At 36.7% G+C, this 23,414-nt stretch overlaps 1 protein-coding gene across 2 annotated transcripts in view; it reads right to left on the bottom strand.

Annotated features, from left to right (window-relative positions):
- Nucleotides 1-12,808: 12,808 nt before the first annotated feature.
- EDIL3 (EGF like repeats and discoidin domains 3) overlaps nt 12,809-23,414 on the bottom strand; it is a 391,270-nt gene continuing 380,664 nt past the window's right edge. For both annotated transcript variants that reach the window (XM_045848383.1, XM_045848384.1), the window contains one exon: nt 12,809-16,164. In XM_045848383.1, coding sequence (XP_045704339.1) covers nt 16,015-16,164 — 150 coding nt within the window. In that variant the 3' untranslated portion in view covers nt 12,809-16,014. The remainder of the gene's footprint in view (nt 16,165-23,414) is intronic.

The raw sequence follows: 23,414 nt of genomic DNA, 5'->3' as shown, positions 1-23,414 counted from the left end.
TAGTCCCTGAGAACAGGCATATCTCATTTCACTGAATGTGAAAATGTCCCCTGTGCATCTGCCATCGACAGCTGCCCTCTGCCGCTGCCGTTCCTGACATACCTGACTACAGCGGGCCCACCTGGTGCTGCATGCAGGAAGGCACAACCAGTGCATTCGGTTTCATCTGCTTGGATCCTGTGCCCAGCCTTAAACAAGGAATCACGTGAACTTCTCAGTCTTCACCATTTTCAAATGAAGAATCTCTCTGCCTCAGCACTTTACATTTTCTTTGAAAACACTCCTCTGATTGTCACATGAGCATAGTGGTTGAGAAAATGAGCTCTGAGGTCAGAGTGTATGGGCTGATGGCTGGGTACCATTCTACAACAGCAGGCCCCTTAGACCTGCTGTGCTTTGGTTTCCTCAATGGTAACACAGAGGCAGTGTTGCTGCCACCCCACAGACGACTTTGAGGAATTAAGTGAGATAAATATATGAGATCAGTTAGTGCAGGCACAGGGTAAATACAATAAATAACAGAGCTCTCCATTATTATTTTATGTTATATTCATTTGTCAATTAATGATCCTTTTCCTTGACCTCTTACACAGCTGAAGACAATGGATTGTTTCAAAAGTCCTATCACATTGCCAGAATTGGTAACCTTATAAAAAGAGAATGTTAAGAATTCAATATCTTAAAAGTGGGAACAACTATAACAGCATGAACAATTAAAATAAAATTAAAAAATCAATATCTTCTTATGTGGCGTGCTAGGATATGAATTGGGAGAATATAATCCCATACCTAAGTAATGACTCCAGAGTGGATTTAGAAAATGGAAGAGTTTTCTTGTGTTGGTTCTTATGAAAGTATGTATACTGGCATATGGTGAAACTTTGTAGGTAGGTTTTCATAGGTGGTAGTGGATAAATCATAAATGTGGTAGAATAGAAAGGCTCTTAAAATTAACCCACACAGCATTTTTGGCCACCCCTGAGACAGTGCAAGGATTTGAAGTGGATTTATGCCCAAATTCTTTGTGGCATAATTTAAAAGATTCTAAGTAAAATATGCTGCCACAATGAACACACACTTGATGCTTTATGAATGGTCTGTTTATTGCTGTGGTTCAGCACAAGTAGAGCAAACCAGTCTAAACCAGTCAAATTCATGCAGAGTCACAAGATTGTGCTTTAAATCTAACCCTGACTTCTAAATCCACTTTCAACTACATCAATGAGCAGATATTACAGTGAATATATGGGGTTGTACACCTTTCAGATAACTCTACATACGAGAGTGTGACACCATTTAATGTGGAGTGTGAAGGAATCGGTGTGTGCTTCCTGCCTGTGTGGGTCTGACTGCAGGAAATAGCAGCTCAATCTTTGAAGCAAAGACTTTTCCTCTGCTTCTCAGAGTAAATAGCCTGAGAGAGTTTCCTCACTCCAAGGAAGTCTAGATAAGCGTGTGATAGGAAAGCAGAAAGCTGTTTGTTGTGTCTGTCAGAATGGCACCTGAAGGAAGGCAGCTGGCTCCTGCTGAGTGATAATGCTAAGGTTAGTGAGGCAGAGATAAAGCCTCACTAGGTCACACTATATCACAAATGGAAAGATCCCTGACAGGGGTTTTTAGCATTGCACCCCAAGCCCTCCTGTGAACAAAATGGCAGTCTTTTTCTTTTTCTTTTTCTTTTTGGAGGGATATAAGAAACATATTAAGTGGAGCATTTGTAGAACATGCACATACACACACAAACACACATACACATGGCTGACTCCTTCCCCAGTAGAACACTTTAAGAGAAGAAATCATTGCAAGGGATCAGAATAGATGAAACAGAGAATTTCATTGCTCAAAGCAGAAACTTTTATTGCTCCAGATGCAGACCTTGGTGGTCGTGGTGCTGAGGGTGATGCTAGAAATCAGTTAAGGAGCTTAAGGAATAAAACACCTAGATGTACAGGGTCATGGAAAACCTCACTAACTCAATACTGCAGTTGGTGTCTGTCAAGCATTTTAAAACTCTTATTTGCTTTTGATAAACATACACATCTTAGGAGCACCCTTCCCCTCCTCATTAGGGGTATTTCCCTTCTCTTCACAATTCCCTCGATTCTACCCCAGTGGCCTCCACCGTGAAGATATTTATAAGACTTTATTTCCCATGGTTTCTATTCCCCCCAAAATTAGCTTTCCCTGCTAGCAAAATACAAAATTATATTATCACTGTGACCAAACTCTTTTTATAAATAAAATACCTTCTTGTACCTACAGATGGGGCCGCTACCCTAAGCCCTTCTTACCTCATGTACTTTCCCAACCATTTTTAAAGTTTTTAACACTTAAGACCTTCTTAACATAATTTCCCTAGAGAAAGTACTGAAATAACTAGTAAAATGACTAGCCTTGCCTAAAAAAATCTCACAAAATATTTTGTAAGAAGGGTATCTTAAAAGGAGATACTTATTAATTACATCTTTTAAAGAACAAACAGATCTTTTATCTCTTGCTAGTTTTTTCAGATGCCATTTCAATATCTACATTTTTTCTCATCCTCCGGACAATAATCCAAGCGCAGCAAGAAGCTCTCAACAAGATCTTGTCCTTTGTTTGCCCATTGATGATTCAGGGCTGTGTCTTAACGAGGAAGGCCATCAGGGGGAGCTCTTTGAGAGAGCTTCTGTGGTCTCCAAAGCAAGACCTGAATTGGGTAGAACATTTGCAGGTCTAAGTCCCTGTATGCAGGAGTCACAGATGCCACCTTCTCTCCATGCTTGCTGGGTAGGCAGAGATGGCTCATTAGAAGTAAGAAAATCATCAAATTTAAAAGGTGAGGCTGGGAGCAATGCCTGATGCTTGGGTATGAAGATGACTTTTGAGTACTGTCTAATAAGGCACTCCTGTTATCTCCAGTCACAGTTCTTAGGAATCCAGACATAGAAACATGGATGAAAAAGGGGAGGGTAGCCACAGGGGACTGGTAGCACCAGGTGGTGGGCTAATGATGGAGGAAGTTGTGGAGGTGAACAAGAAACAAAAGATATTTTTGTGGGCCCCAGGACAGGGTTTGCTGGGTCAGAGCTGAGGAGCAGCTACAATGATACTAATGTTAAAGACTAGATTATTTGCTTCAGAATGATGGAGAAAATATCATTTGCCCACAGGATGGAAGGAAAGGAATTAAGCATATATGAACCCTTCTATAGTCCCCTTTCAACCAGAAAGGAGGGATTTGAAGAAACCAGAGTTTCCAGAGATTTTGCTCACAGTAGTAGGTGAGTCAGATTTATTGCTTTGATGACTTATTAAAATCTTATCATCTAAGATGACTTGGGAAAGAGTGTCTTAAATATTTTGTTTTCACATGCATGCCAAACAGCATTTAGACATCTGCCACAAAAAATAAGATATTGAAAGCGTCAACTATGATCACTTTCCATTTGTAATATGTCCAAATGATGACTTTTTCCTCACCTAACCCATGTTTTCTTTGGTAAAACAAGGGTGAGAAAGGACAAGAGCACAATACAAGGTGTAACTATTTTTCTGTCTCAGATTTCTGGGAGAGAGCTCCAACGTAGGTGTCACATTTACCTGTAGCTGCACTACGGTAATCCTGCCAACAATCTCCCACAAAGATGTTTTCTAGAGAACTTCTGCTTGAGACCACGAGGCAGCCTCCTGTGTGGCAGAGTGACTGGCAGGCACATCAATGATGGCTCTGACCAGGAGTTCTGGTTGGCACAGCTTGGCACTGAGAATGCTAGAAAGATGCTGCCGCAAGGCACACTCCTGCTGCTCCATGAATGGCTCCTTGAAAGCTCATCTGTTGCTCCTGGAACAAGCTGAACTGAGGGAGTTCTGTGTGCAACAGGCTCCTCCAGACGTGTGGCCTCAAGTAAAGCTACATGCAATTTTTTGTGTTGTTTTCATATGTTAGAGTTTCTGTTTGTTTTTTGACTCCCTGGTTGAGTACAATATGACAGCTGAGCCACATTAAGGATTCCCTTCAAAACATGTTTACTATACTAAAAAGATAGTGAATTTGGAGACTTATGGTTTTAAATAAGTTAGACCTTTACAAGTGTTATTTGCTTTTTTTTTTTAGTCTAACCAGCTGCTTCTGAGTGTACAAATGAAAAAAGTTCCGAGTCAAAAATGAGTCCAGAAGGAAGAAGAGGCTGAGAAAAGAGGGAGAGAAATAGGCAATAATGATAGGAAAAGAGAGAGACGGTATAATTAAAGGGAAATTTATGGAAGTACTTTAAAGGTAAATGTTTTTACTTTTGTTAGTTTATCTTCATCTCTTTTTTAAAAATTTTTTTTAACTTTTTTATTTATTTATTTTTAGAGAGGGAAGGAAGGGAGATATAGAGAGAGAGAGAAACATCAATGTGCGGTTGCTGGGGGTCATGGCCTGCAACCCAGGCATGTACCCTTACTGGGAATCGAACCTGAGACACTTTGGTTGGCAGCCCGCGCTCAATCCACTGAGCTACGCCAGCGAGGGCTTATCTTCATCTCTTTACCAACTCCCACTGCATTAAATTATAACTACAAAAATGACAATAATTTATTTTAATAAATAGTAATAACTTTTTGTATCTTTTCCCTACAGAATATAATTTATAAAAATCCTCATAAATGGTTTGAACTACTTAATCTTACATATAGTTACTAAATATAGTTTTAATGCCCATTTCATTTACAATCTTCAACTAAAGAAACAAAATATATATTGTGTCATAATTCAGTGTGTGTTAATACAATTTCCTGAATGCAAGAGCTTTACCTATCTGCACATTACTCAGCCCTTCCATTTCAGTGGGAGAAAAACTGAAGCTCAGGGAGTTTTACTATACTTTTATTTATGTATGTGGATAAAGATTCATGAACGGTTAACCTGAGCTTAAGAGGGAAGGAGTGGTGGAGGGAAGAATGGCTCCTCTGTGTGGGTACATGGTCTGCACAACCCACCTTCTCCCCTTAGTGGTGTAGAGGACTTCTATCAAGAACAGGAGAGACCTGTGACTCGCTGTCAGTCCAGAACTTGGGGAGCTGGCAGCCTCACAAATGGGCTTATGCAAGACTGATTTAGGTGCCTAGTTTGCACACGGCTGAGTCCGGGTGATGAGAGTTCTGAGGATAGCTCCATGTCTTTCTCCCTAAAGAAAATCTCAGCAGAGGCTATGTTTGTTCATGTTCATTCATTTGTGCATTCATTCATTCATTTATTCACTCACTCACTGAACAAATATCCCAGAGAGCAGATGCCTGTATAGGACTGAGATTTAGCAATGCACAAAAAGCCTGCTGTGTTCTAGTGAATCATCCACATCACCCAAAGAGGGGTTCAGTGTTAGCTTGGACAGAAGTCAGTAGCTTGAGGGAAGATGGTAAAGGGCAGTAGCTTCTAATTGCAAGATGGAGCAGAAAATGGTCCCATGGAGGAAAGGTCACCACTGTGGATGGCAGCAGAGATGTCATCAACAGGATAGGGTGATTCTACATATGTTCTAACACACCAGGTAAAGTGGACACCTGGGCTTCTTCTGTCCCACTAACTCAATGGCTTCTGTTTTCCCTGAAGCTTAGGCTCAATCCCAGGCTCAAAGACTGGCAAGGGGAAAATAGTGAATCTGAAGAGAAATTAGTAATTTCATAAAATAACTTAGAAATCAGTGAAGTAACTGAGTTTTCTTAGAAATGGAAATGACTAAATTACTTTTTTTTTGGACAGGGACTGTAGGTGAAATATAAAGAAAGTACCATTTTGTACACTTAAGTTTGTGGTCAGTGAAAAGTATGCTTGTCACAGTGACAAAAATAAAAATTACAACATCAAAAACCTGAAATTTAGTGAACACCTATTTAGTCAAACCTTAAAAAAGAGTTTAGGGGTGCCAACTCCTGTGCAGTCAAAAATCCACATATAACTTTTGACTCCCAAAAAACTTAAAGTCCTTCATTATCTGTGGGGTATTGGTTCAAACTTATGTTGTTCAAAAGTCAAATATATATATATTTTTTTTCTTCTTTTCTGGAATTTTATGCATATATATTTCCAGAAGAAAAATCTTTCCAGAGGAAATATTTCTAGTAAGCTTTCCAGAGAGGATTTGGATTTTGAACTTAAGCCTCTCTAGTATTTAAATTTGAGATTTGTTTTTTGAGAGTTGCAGAGGAGCGACCCTGAGTTCATTAACTAATGATACTAATTATTTGCATTATGTGTGCCTTGAATATATAAATCTACAGAAGGTATATCCACCACATGGAAGAGGCTGGCACTTGTCAATAGATGCTGCCGGATCCTGTATGATGTCTGGTGCGTGCCTAGGGACAGACTGGGAGATTTGGTTTGCAAGTAGAATTTATAACTTAAAAACACCCAAACTTAGAATGTGCTTATAATATTCAAGTTTATATATTTCTACTCTTTGAATAATGTCAATGTTTGAGTCTGTGAATAACTAATGCGTTCTTTGGAAACAAGATAGGTAGCAGATGTAAGAATACAACTCTCAGATGGATTGCTATTTATTTTACAAATTAACCCATAATACTGAAACCACTCTATTGGAATGAATCTATTCTAATAAATTTTCTCTAAAGTAAATTTCAGCTGAGCCACAGTTATTGTTTCAGGACTTGATTTTGTGATGAGGCCAATTACATTTTTATTTGGGCAGCCTTACAGAAATGCTGAAAACTTGAGGATATGCCAACAGAAAGAAATTGGACTTATCTGGGTAAACCCATTGCTTTTATTTTTGCATGATTGTGAGGAGTATTTTTACTCAAACTAGAAGCTAACTTAAGAGACATGTATTTTTAATATGTTAAGAATCTTTTAGACTATAAATCATTAAACTCATTAATCTATGGGAATGTTCTAACAAAAATTTTTGTGGAATTGCCTATCAATTAAAGTTTGCAAAAACACAATACTCTGCCTTTGAATCCATGCTCTTTTTAGTAATATGCAAGATAGATAATAAACTATAACAAATGTATGACTATGTAGCTTTTTTGAATTATTGAATAAATTTTGATTCAAATATTCTAATGAGCATGCCTTGAAGGAAAAAACAATTCAAGTATTTTGTAAATAGTATGAAAAGGTAAATCATGGCAAATTTATTATTTTACCAGCCAAACACATTTTCTTAAGGAAAAGTCACAAATGAGGTCCCAGGCACTTATTATGCAAAGGTGTCAATGTAATGAAAGAGTTTTTTCATGTGTGGGGTGGCAATTTGCATCAGTTCCTTATTCTGCCTTTCCTGCCCTAATTCACCATGATTAATAAACCCTTGGGTTCAGGTAGAATGTCAGCTTGATTATGTGAGACCCTAGTCCAAGCAAGCCACAGTGCGTAGTGAATTAATAGAAACTCATTCAGTGAATAACAAAATTCCTAGAGTTTTTTTCCCTGGCCACCTGGGTCAGGTAGTTGGACTGACATCCCGTGCACCAGAGAGGTGCCTCCAGGAGGCAGCCAATTGATGTTTCTTTCTCCCTCTCTCTCTCTTTCTTTCTCTCTCTCTCTTTTCCTTTTAATCTCTAAAATCAATATCCTCAGATGAGGATTAAAAAGATTAAAAATTAGAATAATTATTTTTATTTTTCTCTCCAACATCCAATACACCCTCAGTATAACTAATCTAGCCATTTTAAAAAGCAGTAATAAAGAGTGGAAAGAGGACTTCCATTTTCATTTTAGGTATAACTTGTGATCCACAGCACCATCAATGAAGAGAAGGTGGAAGCAAAACCTTGAATTTTCACTTTTGTGCTTTAGGGTAGAACATTTTCAAAATATGCTAAATATATATTGAGAAACTCTGAAGTATTGATAATGTCCCATATGCAAGACTGCCTTTAATAAAAATGGTAGGCAGGCATTGGAACTAGTCAAGCCTCTGTCCCCAGCACATTAGACGTTTATTATAATTAATGAAAGAGGCCTCTTCTGGGAATGTGACATCTACCTTCTACAGACAGAACTGCCTCAGAATTTTGTTGTAGCTTTCCTAGTGCACAAGAGGCTGGGTTTGATCCCTCACTCATATCTCCTGGTCTATCTGCTTGGTGCATGGTGCCATTGGCTCAGCTACACACACATGCCCTGGACATAAATTTTATCCTTGGTACTTCCATGTTTTGTTTTGTTTTTACTTTAGCAGACACTAAATAAATTTCTTAGATGAGAGAGTGCCTGAAGCACAGGTTTCAAATCATTATTTACTGTGAAAATGGTTTTTAAAAAAGAAAGAGGAATATGTATACGACATTGGACTCAAGAAGGAAAAGGATCGCCCAAAGCGAGAACCAGAATAATGTACTGTGCAGAAATATCAATACATTAGAGATAATCAGGTACTCCCATTAGACTACAAGTGGAATGTCCTTCCAGCCTATAGGTTCTGCTCTAACATAAGCCTCCAAAAGGATAAACAAAATAAGGATTGTAAATGAGCTTTTCACTACATTCCAAGTGACTTACTAGTCTGATTCTTTACATTTTCAGAAGATTATTTAAAATACTGGGTAGGTTTAAAAAAAATTAAAGAGCAAGGATGTTTTCTTTTTCCTGGAAAGAACAAGAACAGAAAATTTGTAAAAAGACCACAATACCAGTTTTTTTTATGTTAATGAAATATATGAATTCCACTTTGGCAAAGACATAATTCATATATTAGAGGTAAGAATCACTGACCATTAGAATTTTAGACTTACCTTAGGCTATACCATTCTTTCTTGAACACTTTTAGATATTGTATGAGTACAACCTAGACAGACAAACTTTAAGAAATGCATCCCAGAATTTGTGTTCCTTCAATTACATTTGTCTAAAAATTCTTTCAGCTTATTCTGGTTCACTGATAATTAATTGACAGTGAATTGGCTATTTAAATCAAGTTATAGAAATTTAATTTACAGATTGCATGAGGTTGCACTGACTATGCTCCTAATTCTACTAGTTGAAATCACTGGAGAATAAAAATATAATGTCATTTATTTGTTGTTCCTCACATTGTGTTAGCACCCACACTATACTGCCTAAGATATTATTCACTACTCAGATACTTTTCTAGTCAAGAGTATGCTGGCTCAAATATTGGAAACTAGAACCCAAGAAAAGGTGATTTGTTTTCTTTGATTTATTTAGAATTCTTTTTTAAAAGTGGAAATACCTGTGTTTTTTCTTAACTATAAAAGATACTTAAAAATTTTTCATAAATATATGTATTTTATTATTGCATTAAATACCTGATATTATCCACATGGGAATAGGCCTTTACTGTACCTAGGGATAGCAGATGCTTTGACATTTTGGGCTTATTACTCATCTTTACAAAATTAATGCATCAGATACCTCATAGTAGTTATTAGTTTCTCAGTAATTTGGGGATCTTTCTTCATATGTTCATGTGATGACCAGCACTTCACCCAATAATTAATTATTTCAAATATTTATATTATTAGGTAATATTTGTAATATGAAATTCTTTAGAACAATATAAGAAATTGCAGAATAAACAATACATTCTTGGTTGGAGGCAAACCATTCCTGTTGTTAACGTACTAGGATGTGATGAAAGGCACTTGCACACCATTTGACTTGAAAGAAGTAAACTGATATTGAACTGGAAGGCAGATGTCATGTGATCCAGGCAGAAATGAGAGCCCTGAGACCTGGGAATATCTCCTAACCGCTTTCACCTTCTCTCTCTCCTCTTATGAAGAGGACGTGTTAATCCATTCTTCCTAGAGTTGTCATTAGAGTAAATCGGATGATTCATGTGTCATGAATATTAAATTAGACAGCTTTGGTGTCATTTCAGCTGTCCCCTCCCCTACGGCATCTTCCCCGACCTGCTTCATTTACTGGTGGTAGGTGCTTCTGTTGAATGTCCTCTTTGTAACTGGAGCATTTTTTTCTCATAGCACCCAATGTAGGGTGATTGTTACTTCCTTGTTTATCCCCCTCTCTTGCCCTCCAGACTGGGAGCTCCTAAAAGCTAGTATTTCATCTCTGTATTTTCAGAACCTTGAATAGTACTTAAATTTTGCTCAAAGAATAATTTTATGAAAGGGCTTGGGTAATCTTAATATTAATATAGTAGTTTCTATAGTGTTAGTTAAAAAAGAATTTAGCTTTTATTTATATCTCCAGTGAAAGTGAAAACATTTTAATATTTTACAGGACCTGAATTACAACCAAATGCTATAATTGGAGTTGTGTTTTTGATATTAGTTTTACTTAAGAAAATTCTCAAGCAAGAAATCAGTAGTATGAATTTCTTAAAGATAGGGTTAGAAGGTTAGAAAGAGGGTGTACAGAGAATCAGAATATGAATTTTTTAACTAGAAGTGAGTGTAGAAAAAGCCATTAAAAAAACACAAGCATCAAAGACTATTAAAACAGAGAACCAAATAAAACAACTTAGGGATCTGCATTATGTTTAACCCCAGTGGCAGGGCCTCTTCTGAAGCAGAATAAAGCAATGAAACACAATAGGAAAAACCTGTATTTTCTTACATATTTTACAGAGAGAAAGGCAAAGTGATGCATCCACCATGGAGAAAAACATTCACATAATTCTCTGTGTCTTATCTTTGTTTTCTTAAAAAGCCTCTCAGGCCTCCAGCACCACACTCGTTTTTGTCCCCACCAGGCCTGCGACAGCCCCATACTGACAGGACCCTTCTAGTTCTGGCTCTAAACTCACTACGGCTGCCAGCATGCCAGGCAGCTAGGAGACACCACTTGCTCAGAAAAGTGGCAATGCTGCAGTGGTTTTCAAGCTTTAACATCTGTCTCAGAGTGAGAAAACTATTTTGCACTATAATCTAAACAGAAGTTTAAGTGAAATAAAAATGTCTTATGAAAAAGTTTACAGTGGACTCATTCCTTTCCTCCCTCTCCACTGCTCCCCCTCCACTCCTTACTGTATTTCATTAAAAATATTAGTCCTGACCCACCAATTTCTTTTTACTGGAAGTTTAAAAGACATTTAGCTATTGTTTAAACATGGCTCTTGAAGTCTTATTCTACAACCCAAGCCACTTATAAAGTTATTTATAGTATTAAAAACAGGTTCTTCATCTGGGATGTATCTTAGTTCATTTAGGCTGCTATCACGAAATACCACCTACTGGGTAAGTTATAAACAACATAAATTAAATAAGTTTCTCACACTTCTGGAAGCTGAGAAGTCCAAGTTCAATGTGCCAGCATTGGCAGGTAAAAGCCTGAATCCCAGTTCATAGATCTTGACTTCTTTCTGTGTCCTCATGGGGTGGAAGGAGCTAGGGATCTCTCTGGCACCTCTTGTATGAGGGCATTCATCCCACTAGTGAAGGTTCCACCCTCATGACCTAAGCACCTCCCAAAGGTCCCATGTACTATACCATCACCTTTGGGGTTAGGATTTCAACATGTAAACTGGGAGGGCAAAATCAGTCACATCATAGCAGGATGATGCTGCTGTGAAAAATAATAGCATTCTTCCATATTATTACCTAAGAAACTTGAGAACTGAGGAAGTTAAATGGCCTCAGGCTGATTACTTAGTGCTTCCTTTGTCATGTGTCATTTTAAAACTCTCAGCTCAATACTTCTGTCCTGGGCCTGGATGGAAAAAGCCCCTGGCCTTGAGAAGAGCCATTCTGGTCATGTCTGCCAGGGTTGCTGACCTGCTACAGTCCTTGTACTAAAAGGGAAGGACTTTTTTAATTTATTTATTTATTTATTTATTTATTTATTTATTTATTTATTTATTTATTGTTTAAATTTCTGCTGTACTCTAAGATGTGAAATGATTATAAAATATGTGTGAATCCATGCTTACTTTGTAATTTGTCACTTCTCACAGAAAAAATTCCTTCTGTCACATGCATGTAGTCTATTCCCAGATGTCTTCCTATGCATTCTCTTCAGTGTTTTGTCCTGATGCTCCTGTAAGCTATCACAAAGCTGTTTGCATGTTGGCCATGGGGGGTGTACTGTTCAAATGCACCATCAATCTCAGTGCCACCGCTTCTCTTCCAGGTGGCAGCAGATTGAGCTTATGTCACAATTCATCATCATTATCAACACACTCAGTGAGGCATATGAATGGCACTACGGGATTTTACATAAATATGAAAGTGTGGCTCATGTCTTTGTGGACATTAAAATAAAATTAAATCAGAGGCAGTCACCATAGGCAATGCTTAACCTGGTAATATGGTAACCGTTTTCTGATGCCACTATACCATATTTCCAGAACATTAGTTTTCAAGGGATTCAATCAACTCCTGCCAAGATGTGCAAACACAACTAAACGAGGAGCCTTTTTCAAAAGAGTTCTCCTATTTCTGCTACCAAATCCATCTAACAGAAATATCTCTTGACGTAAGTGCCACTTGCCTCCTGTGGAAGACACTGTATTTGGAGGCACTGTTGAAGCACCCAATATAAATTATAGTCACTTCCTGGAACAAAATCAAGGATTCCTATTCTCCTCTTCAAAATCAATAGAAAAATGGTACTTACTCTAGGTATTCTTTCTTTGTAAAGACAAATGAGAACACATTTTGTTCCAAGGTAGTTCAGATATTTCTCAGCTAGCAATATGGTTTAATTCTCTATCTACTGGCTCTAATGAAAGGGTCCTTTTGCATCTCAAAGGATAGAGGCAATATTTGTCAAAAATAATCAACTAACTTCATTGTTAATATTGTTTAAACTATCCTTCAGGAAGAGAGATGTAGAAAACATTGCATTTTTGAAGGTAAAAATTCATTTATCTTTACCAAAATCTTTACTCAACATTGTGTATTCAAAGCTGAAGTGATAGATGTTATAAATTGTTAGTTATACAAAGAATATTTTCCATGCATGAAGTTATCTAATAGATTTTTAAAAACAAGTTTCAATATGGTCAGACGTTCATCCTTGAAATTCTGAGTGTTTCTATTATTTTTACATCTTGAATCAATAATTATAGAAGTTTTATAGTTGAAAATTTTTTGTTGAACAATGATTCTGCTATCACAATGAATGTTTACTCTGTATATATGTTGTCATGATTCTTTACTGGTCTTGTTAAAAATACATATAATTGTTTTTATTTAGTAAAAGCATATTTCTATATATTTTTGTGTGTGCAAAGGTTAGGCAAGCAATGGAACCCCACTGAACCTTTCACATTAAAATGCAGTTATGCAGGAACAAGTATGGAAATATAAACACATATAACAAGTTAGTACTAAGAACAATCAGAAATCCACTGAAGCTAAACTAAAGAGTCACACTTAATATCTTGAGGTTTTTTTCTTTTTTAAATTCTAAGAAAATATCTGAAATGTAGAAAGTACACAGACTTAATATTTTACCAGTGACTTCCAGAGTGGCAGAAACAGGGTTTATGAAGAAGCCAAGTGTTATGATTTTTTTTAATGGTCGCTGAAGTTACATGAGTAAATACCTACTAATGCTTGTTTGACTGGATCTCTTCATTATACTACTGAGAATCAACTACTTAAAAAAACAATAGAAATAACATCTGATTAACAATAAGCAGACCCATCCTGGAACACAGTACTTTGCATATACATTAGGTTAAGAAATGATTTTGGATTAGTAGAATTTCAGTAAAATTTCCACAGCTAAAAGGAGCAGAGAGAAATACACCATTTTAATAATTTTGGATAGCCAATTTTGCTGGTGTTAATATATATTTGTAGGCTATTTGTAATTTATTTTTTTCTGTATTTTTAAACTGTCTTGTACCAAAAAATAATTAAACTAAGCAACTAGTTAAAGACTAATGAGCATTCACATTCAGACAATTTGTATATTCTTACAAATGTGTTTAATTACAACTGCTTGAAAATTACCCCAGATTTTCAAAAGTTTTATTTTAAGTTTGAAGACTGGACAAGGTCATATTGATTTTACAACAGCCTACATGGTATAAGTATATATACAAAGAAAAAAAAAACAACAACATTGGGATATCACACGGCTTGAATGTTTGCAAAGGTTATTTGCATCTTAGTTACTTCTGTACTGACACATCAGACGCCAGCGGTATTCTATTTCATACTCTGTCGACTACCAAAGATACAATCATTAGTATCCTAATTCTTCAAAATTCACACCAATCCTTAGGAAGTCATTCAGAAAGAGAAAGTCAACCCTAAAATTAGAATTAGTAACTATGATAAATACTTTTAATAAAACAGATAAAATAGAAGTGTTTAACATTTGAATTTCATAGATTATAAAATTAGTATATTATAGTTACTCAGTGTAGTGAAGACTGGGGAAAACTGTGTATTCTGCTTACAAGATTTTACTTGTTTCAGTATGAATTTAAACAGTAAATTTGCTGCACTTTGATGTCACGGATACAAGTGACACAAAAGCTACATACTACTTTGATTTTGCTGTTATTAAAAATACCATTATGATTGACTTTCTCTTTAAATTCTTTACTGTACTTGAAGACCACGCCATACACACATTGTTAAGGAATGCTAATAACACGTAGACAAACAAGACAGTAACAGTCTAGTGGCTTTTGTTATGTAGCACAAATAATGAAAGAAAAAAAGACTTAGTAGTGTTGCACAGGACCGCAACGTTTTGTACACATCCCATGCTTTCTTCTCCAGAACCCCTAATTTTAAACTCCAACAATTCTGTGTCTAAGCCTTATAAAATATATAATTGTAAAGCTTACATATTAGATACTGAAGACTTGTATGGAAGCAGTGTGAACTTCAATTTGAGAAACATGTCAATGAAACCTCCATCATCAATAACAAATTGTTATGATAATTGCTTGTTTTTTCAGAAACTTTGAAGCAAAATAAATAGAAATCAATTTTCATCTTGAAAATGGTTACTACTTTGTCATTAGTAAGTACTTTTCTTCTCACAAATAACTATACAATGGGCTTTCCTGGGAAACCATCACCAATTTCAAATCCTAATGAAATTCTGGTTTCACAGAAAGTGCAGAGATAAACAAAGAAATAATGAGTAGGTTCGGCCAAGCTATGCAGTGCTAAGTTAACATTTGTTTGTTAAATAAAAAAATTAAAATAGAAAAACAAAGCCTTTGTCATTCTATTATGTTAAAATAAAGATAAGGACATATAAATATCATCAAAATGAAGATAAAATTTTGGTTTAAAGGAACATAATACAATTTAGTTCTTTTTTTTAAATGGTAGTGTGGGTTCCTTCGAAATATTTGGAATTTACATAGTCATAGCTTCCTTCAAAAATAGAATTTTAGATTCAATCTATTGATATTAATTATGATCAATCTACCAGTTTTCAAATATGTTTCATATATAAGCAAATATGATACTAATGTTAGGCAAATAATAAAAACTCAAAATATCAACTCATTCAAGCAATATACAATATAAAGACTATAAAACAGAACAAAAAATCACATAACATCTAATTAGAAATAAAAGTAGAATGAGAATGATAATATTAATTAGTACTGCATGTTATAAATTCATCTTCAAAATTCTATTATAAACACTAACAGTGTTTGGTAGGCACAGGGAAACAACTAGGATAATGTAGACTCACTACAGAAAAAAAGAACAAAACCTTATTGCTAACATTGCAGTATTCCTTTTATAAGAACTAGATGAGTATTGATTATAAAAGCTCTATCAACTCTTGCTATTATTTGATAATTATGAGATTTTTTATCCTTGCCACTTTCTTTCCCTAATATTTCGTAACTAGTGTGAATAATTAAAAAAAACTATGAGAAAATTCATTTACAGTTAATATGATGTTACTAAAGAATTTTAAATTATAAAATCAAATTAAAGCATTGAAAAGGCAGGCTTAGACCTCCTTAAACAGTTAGTGGCCTACCATAGTTTGAGCACTTTTTCATGAAAAACCCCACTCATTTTCCCATAAATTTTGCACAGTTCATTCCATGGAGACAGAGAAGAGGAAAATAGAGAGGAGGGTTGTAGGTGTGGGTCTCCTCACTCCTCCTCTGTGCAGCCCAGCAGCTCCGACCGCAGCGTGATTCTCCCATACCAGGACCAAGGAAGGATTCTTATGTGCCGAGCATAGATGGGAGGGTCGATGACGTTTTTCCTGTGGGTATCATTGTCAAAATTGCCCTGGAATACCTAGTAAAAGAGAGTGAAGAATATCAATCATATAGCCTTCTTTTTCTTGGGAATTATTTTATAATTTTTTTGTTTGGAGTTTCCCCTACCCCAAATGATTTAAAAAAAATATTTTATTTATTTATATTTAGAGACAGAGGAAGAAAGGGAGAAAGAGAGGGAGAGAAATATCAATGTGTGGTTGACTCTCACGTAACCCCCACTTGGGACCTGGCCTGCAACCCAGGCATGTGCCCAACTTGGCATCGAACTAGTGACCCTTTGGTTCACAGCCTGTGCTCAATCCACTGAGCTACACCAGTCAGGGTCAAATGTGAGATTTGGTAACTAATTATGTTATATTGCAGCTTCTTTTTAATGATCATTTTAAAGTTAAATTGTCAATTAGTATTTAAACACTTAAGACAAAAATTTGTTTTGTAATGCCGGATTACATAGTTCTATCATTTTAATCTGCCTACCAGTTTTATTTAATGCAAAAAACACTTCTTTTTTTGCTTTTGTCACAGAGTGATGCTGGCTAGGCAGTTTGCTGAAAGTGCTGTCTTCTAAGAAGTGACTCAGAGAACCAGGCTGCCTGCAGATTACAGGCACATCTGAAACAGGTGGCCTCCATATTCAAAGGGACAAGGGGAATGGGTTGTTAGATTATTCGGGGTGTTTGAAGGAACATGATATGGAAGCAGTTGACATCACATCTGGATACATCTCATTGACCTTAATGATTATATGAGCCTGGCCCCACTGAAAAGGCAGAATTGAAGAAGAGCACATAGTTATTTGGTGAGCATAACAGTCTCTATCACAGCATCTTCTGCTCACTTCTTACACAGAGAACAAGATTAATCCATCTCCAAGAGTGACAATCTAATCGATGCTGTTTTTGAACCACACTTTTTTTGGCTTCTCTGTTACGTCCTGTATCCACACAATACTGCCATGATCACTGTGGCTTGTGATGCTCTGAGATGATAGCATGCACAACTGTTCTCCTTTACTCTTCTTTTATTTCAAACCGTTTTGAGCATTTTCCTCCCCAGAGACCTTTAGAATAACTTTGAGAAGTGTTTGCGTCAGGGAAAAAATATTGAAATCAAAACACTGGGATCCTGATAACAATGACATTGAATTATATAATACTTCTGGAGCAATTCATGCATTTATATTATTTAGTCAAGACTTTACTACTTTAAACCCTTTGATTCTGAACATTTATTATTAAAATATTTCTAACTATTTCATATTTACATTTTTGTTTTAGCACAATTAAGATAATCAAAATCACTTCAAGGTTTCCCTTTTAACTGTTTGAGGCATTTTATAATTGGAAGATAATTTTATTTCTTGCTTAAGATCAAGACATGATTATATGGCCAAAGGGAGACCTGAAAATAAAATTTCCTTAAAGCAGGAAAAAAAAACTCCATCAGCACATGACAATATTTAGCCCATATCTTTGAACACCCTAAAATTAAAGGGAATGTTTTTAAAATGGCATTCTAAAATTAGTTGATTCTGTCCCAAATGATCAAAAAAGCTTCCCTGGAAAGAAAAAGAAATAATGCTATTCTTCTCTAAAGCATTAGACAGCATGGTACTGATTAATATTTAGAAGCAACAGACAACATGTGGTAATCTTTCTGCTGGTTTCATGAGGGGATTTTGTCTCCCCTCAAAATAATGAGGGGAAACAAAAGTGCCATTTCTGAAGAAGAGAATACTGAACTATGCCAAGTCTAGAATTCATCCTCCTTGCATATCTGAATTCACATTCATTTAATAGGAGTTTTATCCTCAGTGATGCTCTGGCTTGCATTGGCCCAGGAGGAACTAATTCTGGATTAAAATGTGTTACTAAGTAACAGTGTCTCTGTTAGCAAAAACTCCCATGTATAAGACATAGCAAACACTCGTCAAAATCTTGAGAGAGGTTGTCATTGCAACAGCAGAAAATGGGAGAGTGCGTGCTGTGGTTTCCTGACATTCTCTCTGACATATGATATTGAATTCAAATGCTTCACTGAGGCTGTGGTGTTACAATTTAATATAGAATCTGAAATCCAATTTCATAGCCCTGCTAGAGAACTTAATGTATATCTTTGGAATAATAGAGTTTAAATTCATTAACTTCCATCACAAGATCTACGACAGTCCAAAGTATAGTGTTATTCCACTTGTCAGGAAGGAAATACAGAAAAAAACAATTTTATTTTAAATCTGTTGTTTTCAGCATGTTTCCAGAAGAAACTATCAACCCACAAAGCAATAGTCAGCTATTAGTTATATCAGTACTTAGCTCTTTATAATGGAGAATACATACAGAGAAATGACATCAACTCTGAAATTGCATATAGCTAGGACATTTCTGATTTGATGTGCAATAGTCATAAATATTTGAATGCTCATTAAAAAAATTAAATAAAGTTTCATAAAGCAGGATGGTTTAAAATAAACATGCCCACAGAAAAATGCTCCAAATCTGCATTAGAATTGCCCAAACTATGATCTAAGAATATTGAAAATATAGTTTTATTTTCAGAGTTCACTCAGTAATGACCCAGTGCAGAACACAAAGCACAGATTTGCAAATTCTAGCATGACTCCTTGTACTTGCTGTGCAAACATGTGGTACATACGCTGTTTTCTTGTCTCTAGCACTGGGGAGATCCTGCTTAAGAATGCTATTTCAATGTTTTACTTAGCAAAAAAAAATGCAAACTCAAGCTCAGTATTTTTAATTAGCTTTATAAAATCTGTAAGAATTCTAGAAGAATATTCTCACTTACACACTTTAGTGATATAAGCTCCTTGATTGAAATCAAGTCCAAAAAGGCTTGTGGAGAACAAAACTCTCCATATAGAAAAGAAAACATTGTAAGCGAGATAGAGGCTTTGATTCATATGTTTTTAAAAAGAGTATGCACAAATATCAGTTTCAGGAGATTTGATTAGCTGATGACACATTTGCTGATGGACTCCAATATGACCATGCTTAGGGATCTCTTAGGCCTTTCCCAACCTGTGGAGCTTCAAGAAAAAGGTACCCAAGATTCTTTGGAGAGGTTTCTACAGTTACAACCTAAGAAAAGAATGGAGGAAATGCAGCTGTCTGCTGGGGCTGAGATCTTGGATTTTGTTTTCTAATATCAACCCTCACATGACAGTAGCTAAAATTCAAATCAGATTCAACTGAGAATTCAAATCTCAATGCAGAGAGATTATCAGATAAAATAAAAGAATTAAATGTTGCTGGAAGCAATGTTTAATATTTTTCGTAAGGTGAGATTTGTCATTAATGCCAGAGTAGATGTTATCAGTAGGATCATGGAGGGAGGTGATATCCTCCATGATGGATGGAATCAGAGAGCTGGGCGTATCTCAGCTGCCCTTAGCAGTCATGCAGTACGACTCTGCCTTCCACCAAGATCGAGAAATCCTTTGGGGTTTCTTACATATGCTACTCAATTAGCAAGTCATCTGGTTGTCAAGATGTCATGCTTTTTCTTTGGCCTAAACTTAACTCATTACAAGTTTTAGAGAGATTCCCATTGTTCTAACCTGTTGGAATTTATGTTCACATCATCAATAGTGAGTAGGTTTAAGCATTTTGTACAGTTTCCCTGAGCTCTGAAAGGCTAATAAGTCAGTACTTTAGTAAGGTCTCAAGTGACTATCAGTTTATCACTTTTGCCTTTTGGTCACCTCTCTCTAGATTTCATACTTCTCTTCTGGTATGTGGAAACTAACACCATATGTGGGATTCCAGATACTAAGGAAATAAAAAGGTTGAATAAAGCTTTCTCTGAGTTTCTCCATTTGCATTTCTGTTGTTAATGGTGTCAAACATACTGTTGGCTTTTTTGGCTATACATGTATACTGATCTGATGCCCTTAAGAGAGAGAAGAAGGACAAAGATAAAAATTTATTTCTTTAGACTTCTGGCCAAGATGGAGGCATAGGTAGACACACTGTGCCTCCTTGCACAACCAAGATAGGGACAACGGCAATTTAGAAACAGAATAACAATCAGAACTGACAGAAAATTGAACTGTATGGAAATTGGACAACCAAGGAGTTAAAATAGACATGTTCACCCAGACCAGTAGGAAAGGCAGAGTCAGGTAAGCCAGGTGGAGAGGGGGTGGAGAGGGGTCACGACACAAAGAACGGTGGGACTAGGTCCTTAAGGCATCTCGGGCACGCAAGACCACAGCAGGCAGAACCTGGGCGTGCAGGTGGCGGCTGGCAGGCCCTGGGCACAGGGTGGCAACCAGCAGACACAGCAAGGTGACGATTGTGAAGTGAGGCACTGTGCACAACCCAGGGTCCCAGTGCTGGGAAATAGAGCCTCGGGACACTGATTGAAAACACTGAGGGGTTTGAGGCACTGGGAGAGACTCCCAGCCTCACAGGAGAGTTCACTGGAGAGACCCACAGGGTCCTAGAATGTGCACAAGATCATCCACCCAGGAATTAGCACGAAAAAGTCCCAGTTTGCTGAGGGGAAGTGGTAGAAGGAACTGAAGTCCCACGGAGAGCGGAGCAAGTGCCATTGTTCCCTCTCCGACCCTGCCCCCACATACCCTAGTGACTGGGTTGCCCCACTCTGGTGAACATCTAAGGTTCCACCCCTCACATGTAATAGGCACAAGACAAAAAAAATGGCACAAACAAAAGAACAGATCAAAGCTCCACAACAAATACAATTAAGTGACTAAGAGATAGCTAACCTATCAGATGCACAGTTCAAAGCACTGGTGATCATGATGCTCACAGAATTGGTTGAATTTGGTTGAAAATTAGATGAAAAAATGAAGGCTATGCTAAGTGAAATGAAGGAAAATGCACAGGGAACCAACATTGATGGGAAGGAAACTGGGACTCAGATCAATGCAGTGGACCAGAAGGAAGAAAGAAACAACCACACAGAAAAGAATGAAGCAACAGGAATTCAAAATAATGAGGAGAGGCTTAGAAACCTCCAGGACATCTTGAAACATTCCCACATCCAAAACATTCCTACATCCAAGATTGCTCTATCCAGTAAAGCTTTCATTTAGAATGGGAGGGCAGATAAAGTGCTTCTTAGATAAGGTCAAGTTAAAGGAGTTCATCATCACTATGCCCTTATTTTATGAAATGTTAAAGGGACTTAGCTAAGAAAAAGGAGAAAAAAACATGTATAGTAAAATGACAGCAAACTCACAATTATTAACAACCATACCTAAAACAAAAACAAAAACAAATTAAGCAAACAAGTAGAACAGGAACAGAACCACAGAAATGGAGATCACATGGAGGGTTAGCAACAGGGGAGTGGGAAGAGGAGAGAGGGGGAAAAGATACATAGAATAAGCAGCGTAGATGGTAGGTAGAAAATAAGGGGAGAGCAAGAATAGTATGGGAAATGTATGGAAAAACATATTTGTCAATGATACCGCAGACAAGGGTTTAATCTCCAAAATATATAAAGAACTTACATGACTACGCTCTAAGAAGACAAGCAACCCAATTAAAAAATGGGCAAAGGCCTTTAACAGACACTTCTCTGAGGAGGACATACAGAAGGTCCAAAGACACATGAAACGATGTTCAGTATCCTTAGCTATCAGAGAGATGCAAATTAAAACCACAATGAGATACCACTTCACACCAGTCAGAATGGCCATCATAAACAAAGCAACAAACAACAAGTGTTGGAGAGGTTGTGGAGAAAAGGGATCCCTAGTACACTGTTGGTGGGACTGCAGACTGGTACAACCACTATGGAAAGCAGCATGGAACTTCCTCAGAAAACTAAAAATGGATCTGCCTTTTGAAACCTAAAACACCCATACTAAAGAACCTTTGCACCCCGATGTTCACAGCAGCACAATTTACAATAGCTAGGCACTGGAAGCAACCTAGATGCCCATCAGTAAATGAATGGGTCAAAAAACTAGGGTACATTTACACAATGGAATTCTATGCAGCAGAAAGAAAGAAGGAGCTCCTACCCTTTGCAACAGCTTGGATGGAGCTGGAAAGCATTATGGCTAAGCGAAATAAGCTAGGCAGTGAAAGACAAATACCATATAATCTCACCTTTAACAGGAACCTAAACAACAAAACAAAGAAACAAGCAAAATATAACCAAAGACACTGAAACAGAGGACAGACTGACAGTGACCAGAGGGGAGAGAAGAGGGAATTTCAGGGGAGAATGGGTAGGGTTTACAGGAACAAATTTAAAGGACACATGGACAAAAACTGGGGGGGGGTGGTAATGGGAGAGAAGTGGGGAGGGGTGGGTGGGTGGGCTGGAATGGGAGTAAAAGGGAGAAAACTGTACTTGAACAATGATTAAAATAAAAAAAAGTGAGAGAGAAAAAAAAGAACTTATGACACATGGACATGAACTAAAGGGGGAGAATGGGGGTAGGAGAGGGTGTGCAGAGTGCAGGGGAATGAAGGGGGTAATGGGACAACTGTAATAGCATAATCAATAAAATATATTAAAAATAAATATCTAGGGGGAAGTCGGAAAAAAATAAAATAAAAGTCAATTTAGCTAAAAAAAATCATTTCTCTAGGGCAGCATAGGGTGTGTGTGTGTGTGCATGCGTGCACGTGGCCAAGGTAGTGCAAAAGCTAAAAATTCTTTAGCATATATAATTTCAATTATTTATCTAGTCTTTATCTAGAGTGCTATAAAGAAGTTAGAAGAGAGCAGGCTTTTCTAGCTCTGATTCCTGCGAAACTCTGTTTTTATTTAATTCTATCCATACAATGCAAAAAACTGAGACTTGGAAGACAAGGCATAACACCAGCTTCCCTCTCTAATATTTCAGAATGAGCTGTCCACCTATTTATGGTAAGCCTCAACATGATAGGGCAGGTATGTATATTGTAACAAATATAGAAATCCAGCTATCCAAAAAACAAAACAAAACAACATCAAAAAAACAAACCCAGCAATACTTTGACATATTTAATAATAACACAAACCTTTCAAACTCAGATTCAATGCTTGGCTAAACATTCATGGTTCTTTAAAAAATTTCCTCACGTAAGAAGATTTTCAAACTTCACTTGATTTCATTCCATTGGCTTCTCTCTGGTTTAACTGTAACTTGATTAAAGTGTGGTATTTCTTTGGACACAAGATGCAGTTTTTACCTGGATGGCTCAAAAGAGTGCACCTTTGTTGCAAATGAATATTTCTATTAATGCAGTCTAAGATTTAAAATGATTATACTACATTTTGAGT

This window comes from Phyllostomus hastatus, unplaced genomic scaffold (genome assembly GCF_019186645.2).
Source record: "Phyllostomus hastatus isolate PE091 unplaced genomic scaffold, TTU_PhHast_1.1 phas_contig_58, whole genome shotgun sequence".
In the NCBI taxonomy this organism is placed as follows: Eukaryota; Metazoa; Chordata; class Mammalia; order Chiroptera; family Phyllostomidae; genus Phyllostomus; species Phyllostomus hastatus.
This window is presented reverse-complemented; position numbering and strand designations above follow the sequence as displayed.